The sequence below is a fragment of the Hoplias malabaricus genome, chromosome 12, assembly GCF_029633855.1.
Source record: "Hoplias malabaricus isolate fHopMal1 chromosome 12, fHopMal1.hap1, whole genome shotgun sequence".
In the NCBI taxonomy this organism is placed as follows: Eukaryota; Metazoa; Chordata; class Actinopteri; order Characiformes; family Erythrinidae; genus Hoplias; species Hoplias malabaricus.
This window is the reverse complement of record NC_089811.1, coordinates 28,065,342-28,070,791: the sequence shown is the minus strand read 5'-3', so window position 1 is coordinate 28,070,791 and position 5,450 is coordinate 28,065,342. Positions and strand designations below refer to the sequence as shown.

General features: G+C 39.3%; 1 protein-coding gene across 1 annotated transcript; it reads right to left on the bottom strand.

The window, feature by feature from the left end:
• Window positions 1–2,094: 2,094 nt before the first annotated feature.
• On the bottom strand, window positions 2,095–2,565 carry LOC136710424 (octapeptide-repeat protein T2-like). Its single transcript, XM_066685922.1, has one exon. The coding sequence runs from the start codon at window positions 2,563–2,565 to the stop codon at window positions 2,095–2,097; it is 471 nt and encodes a 156-aa protein (XP_066542019.1).
• Window positions 2,566–5,450: the final 2,885 nt, after the last annotated feature.

Here is a 5,450-nt window from a genome sequence, read left to right as displayed (position 1 = left end):
TAGCAAAGTGATGAATTGAAATAAACAATATTTCGTTGGGAAAAATCTCTCAAGGTAATCATGCTGATCTGTTTCCGATTGTTTGAACTCTATTTACAAGTGCTAATTTCTGTCTGTAGACCAGAACTTTGAACACACATTTGAACAAGTTTGTTACGTGTTTTTTGTTTATGATTTCTCTGTTTTCTTTAGTCTTGTATATATCCATTTACATCCCCAGAATAGACTGATAATGGATAACGACTGATGGAGGTTTCTATGTTAACACTGGTTATTTCTATTTTGGCTTACCATAATTTTTATGCAATTGTTATGAAATGAAGATAAGTGACTTCAATAATTTTCACAATCTCATGCTAAAGTTTTTTTTAAAGAAATCATTATGAGATCTAATCAGTAAAATACTGTCAGTACAAAACATTTTATTAAATGTGGCCTAATAATGAAAGCACTGAAATTAGGCAAATCTTTTCAACCCAGTTTAGGATGTTACTTTAGGTTTGGAACATAGACATTTTAGATTTGATTTAAGTGCTCAAAGCAAACTGATTTGTTTTGTTTTTGTTATTTTTGAGCTCTGGATTGAAATAACATCAAAGACATTATTATGGAATTAAGCTTCTTGTTATTGAATATCTATTCATAACTGTGATAAGTAATGATACTTATTTACTTTTAAGATGCTCTGTTTTACTTGGCTGCCTCACTATTTGTTTGTGTGTTGTATCTGGCCCTGTGATGATGTAGGCGTGTTTCTTGCTTAAATACTTGCTTTCGACACAACAGCTGAAGCTGATCAGGTTATGTTATGGGCCTCCCAGACTGTTTACGGCTCAGCTTGGGGTGTTTCTAATTATTGTTATATGGGTAAATGAGGCAGAATAATTAGTATGTGGAGGCTAATTCTGTTCTACAGAGCTCTAAAAGAGGTTGATCAAATGTTTCACAACTCCAGATTTCACAGGAATTCAGTTAACTCATCAGATATAACTGAACTCAGCGTGACACCAGAGTTTTTGTAGAGTGGGTTTATAACTGATGCTGTAGTCTTGAAAAATGAAGCTGCCATTCAAAGAAGATTTGTGTTGGTTCAGATCCTCATAAACAAAATTATTAAAATGGCTAGGCCATATTTTTATGGTGCCAATCATCTAATCTGGAAATGCTCATATTAGTAACAAACTCTGTTGACCCACAGTGGTTAAAGGTGTGAGATTAGGACCGAAAGGTGGGAACCATTGGCACTTACTAGTCTTAAGATTGATTGTTCTGTGAATACTACAAATTGTTTATCAACAACTGAAACTGTTGTACATTGTGAGAGTTAAACTTTTAAGACCTTTAAGTCTGTATCATTTCCCTAAGTCATGCAGAACTAACTTCATTCCTGGAGCTCGTTACAAGGCCTGCTGCCAATGGGGCCTGTCTGCCAATGCCAAACAGCTATTAATACAATATTTATGGATTTTATGCTTTCACTGGATCACTATTTTTGTACTTTTATTTATTTGTAATAAAATTACCAGCCACATTCTGCATCAAACCCTCTCCCTAATTTTCTTGGAAACCAACTGCGAGTCTGACACTGCATCTGTTTTCTCCTGTGTGATAAAGACAATTGGAAATTGGAAACAAGGGGTTATAGAACGATCTCAAACAGTTTGTACCATTACACCACTCTTGAACAGAATTGTGTGGTAACAGATTTATTTGATGGCAAATGCAGCATTCAGTGTTAACAAGGAACAGCTCAGTGTGATAAAGCGTGCATTTGCTTTGTTTGTGAAGTCTGTATTTTTGGATTCTCTCATGCTGAGCTCACTCTAGTTAACACGTCCACACTTCCAGTGCACATTAGAGCCATTTAGTTTATATACAGTATCTTTTAAAAAGACATTTATTGTGTCCTTTCTCCGTCTCATTTTTCCCCAACTTTTTCTCTTTTATTCATTCTTTTGCTCTCACCCCGCAATTCACTCTTTCTGTTCCTCTCCTCTGCCTCTCCTATTTTCCTATTATTTCCTATTTTCTACTCTCTTCATTTTCCCCTCTTCCTTCTGCATTTCCTCTTACCACCTCTCCTATACTTTCCTCTCATATTTTCCCCTTTCTTTTCCTTTCCTGTCCATGTGTCTCATGTCTTTCCCCTTCTGCTCCTCTCTGCTCCTCTCTTATTTCCTCTATTTCTCTCTTAGTGTTTTCTCTGCTCTCCTTGTCCCGTTTCCTCTCTTCTTCCTGTCTCATCTCCTCTCCTCTTCCTACTTCCTCTCTTCTTCCTGTCTCTTCTCCTCTTCTTTCCCTGTTTCCTCTCCTCTCCTTTTCCTGTTTCCTCTTTTCTTCCTGTCTCTTCTCCTCTCCGTTTCCTCTCCTCTCTTCTTCCTGTTTCCTCTCCTCTGCTCTCCTCACCTCTTCTCTTCCTGTCTCCTCTCCTCTCCTCTCCTCTCCTCTCCTCTCCTCTCCTCTCCTCTCCTCTCCCTTGCCCTCCCCTCTTCTCACCACATTGTGCTGGCCTATCTGATCCTGGGCTCTTTTGTTGCTCTTTGAAAAGCCCGACCCGACACTCATTATTTTCTCCTTTATCTTCCTCTCTGATTAGGGTGGTCGGGTTTGACAGTCGCCTCCACAGAGATCCTATCCATTACGCTGTCACCAGGGGTAGTGTGTGTGTGTGTGTGTGTGTGTCTGAGTGTGTATGCACATGCACATTTCTATATGTTTGTCAATGTATATGTGGGAGAGAGAGGATTAAAACACAGAGTACACAGATGATAATGTATCTGTTTGTTTGGTTGATGTGTGTGTGTGTGTGTGTGTATGTGCGCGTGTGTGTGTGCACGTGTGTGTGTTTTCAGGGGCATGGTGTCAACATAAGGTGTTGCGTGAGAATCAGCGGCCCATCTCCAGCTAATTATGCCAGCCTCCTTGTTAATTAAATCCCTGTTAGAGGCAGAGGCAGAGCGGCTAATTAAACTGCTCTCTCCTTTCATAATTACAGGATGATACAGAAGTAGTGCAGGGCTGCGGGGAAATATGGAGATGTTGCATGTAATGGGTTCTGCGGGGTGCTGTGGAGCTGTGGACTGAATGAGTGTGTGGCCTGGAGGAGAGTAGATTGTATATTTCTGGACTGGGTGACACCTCTTTCTCTCTCTCTAGCTCTCTGTCTCTCTCTACCTGTCTCACTCTCTTTCGCTCGCTCTTTCGGTGCCTGTGTGTACTGGTCTATGCCTGTGGTGCATTGTGTCAGTAGGTGAAGGGGGTGCAGGCACTGGATTGCTGATGCAGCCAAAACTATTCTGGATGATCCTCCTGGCTGTCATTTGTTGTCAAATGACCTAGTCCTGGACCTTTTGTGTTATTGTAATGAGTGTGGGGTTTTTTTGTGCATGTGTGCTTTTGTGTGCAGTGTACGGTTTGTGTTTGTGTGTGTGAGAGGGAAAAGGTGACTGCTTATGAATTAGTGAGCTGTTACAGAGGTGCTTTGACTTATGCCTGGCCTGGCTATTGAATTTTTCACACTTTAACTCATGCCAAAAACATGAAAGAACCTACGCTGTATATGTCCAATTCAAGTTTGTTGGTTCTTGTAGCCTTTGTTGTCTGTAGAAGAAGAAAACATATTTTGTTAATAACAGATTCCACCGCTTTTTGTTTTTAGTTGTCCTTCAGTTGTCAGAGCCCACACTCTGCAAATCTGGCTCGTAGTGCAACACTTCACACTTTTACCAACACTTTTCACCAACCATACCGTCTCTCAGAACGTGTAGTGAATTAACACAACTTTACATCAAAACAAACAGGGCATCACTGGCACATATTACTGTGCTAATTGTGATAGCCTAGCTGCATAAATTTAGCAACAAAAAACTTGTTTTATACCACACTGAACTGATTTAATCCTTCTCATTGCTGCTCGTCCTGTGATAAATTTCATTCCTGCCTCAACACTGTGTTTCACGTGAGAGAATCTGTGAGAATGTGACTGTATACCCATACTACTAGGTGCTGAGTCAAAAAGGTTTAACATTTTTAATGTTTATATCATTCACAGTCAGAGCAGACTTGAATAGAGAGTGAATAAACTGGAGGGATAATAACTTTGAGGCCAAATGGACATAATGGTTTAACATCAGCTTGAAATCTTGACATTTGCAAATATGGAGAGAGGAGAATTGGCTTCAGAATGGACTGAATGTTCTTTAGTGTTTACAAGGCATTATGGGTGATGTAATAGTGTATATTGTAAATATGGGGGCTGTTTGTTTATATCTGAGACGTGTTGCCCGGGTGACTGAGGGGTAACTGCCAAGTGTCTTGTTGCAGTAGCTCTTTGTCAACATTGAGACAACACAGAAGACATTGTGCCTGTGTGTGTGTGTGTGTGAGTGTGTGAGGGAGGGAGAGAGGAAAATTGAGAGAGAGAGAGAGAGAGAGAGAGAGAGAGAGAGGCTAGAGAGCTCTACATTGATGATTGCTCGATTGCTGGTTTTGCCTCCAAATAATAGGGCTGCAAGTCTCAGTGATGAGTGCATTTACCATCATGATGACCACAGTTTGTGTGTATATGTTGTGTATATACTCTGTGTGTGTTTGTGGGACTGGGCTACTGTGGGAATGTGCGTTTCTCACTGTGTGACCTTTATATTCATCTCTCTGTGCCAGAGAATTTGAAATATTGACAATCTCCAAAATCTTGACTCTCCAAAATTCCTTTTAAAACCATTATACCACTCACACTCTCTTTTCATTTCTTTCCCTCTCTCATATGTTTCTGTATGAATATACACATGTATCTGTTAAAACTAATTTAGCGAGCCCTATTAATATGTTACATGTGTTAAAACAAAGTAAGGAATCTAGTTTGTTTTAAACATATGCCAGGAATAGTGCATTAGCCAATGTTCAGATCTTTTTTGTAAATACCTCATATAAACTTCACACTGATAAATTACTCAGTATTCATATTTGCTGTTGTGGTTATGAGAACAATAAGACTTTTTTGTTGAATATATAAATACAGTATTGCAGTTTTACAGTGTATTTGGGTGCAGCGTGTAGACATATTAGACAAAGATATTGTGCCAAAACTTGACTCCCCCACAGAATCTGCCTCCATTTTGTGTGAATGCATGTCACAAAGGAATACACACGAATGCTAAAGATAGCAGTTGTAGTTTCTGTTGCTTCAGTTTCTAAACATGTAGAACATATACTTTTTTTTTAAACTGTAGATTTACATTTATATACAAGTACAGTGATAGTAAAAATAATCTGTAAAATCATTCTGCCTGTGTGACGTGAGTGTGTGCCTGTGAAGAGGAACAGGAATTCAGAACAACACTTGTCTAAAATGTCTGCCCCCAGCTTTTAGCTACAAAGTGAAGTGCTATTCATTTTAATTAATTTGCATGACCTTAATGAAGATCTGGGTGAAGCTGGAGTGGGCTGAG

Excerpts from the sequence above, each read along its gene's own strand:
- LOC136710424 (XM_066685922.1), bottom strand. The coding sequence starts at position 2,565 with ATGAGTGTCGGGTCGGGCTTTTCAAAGAGCAACAAAAGAGCCCAGGAT.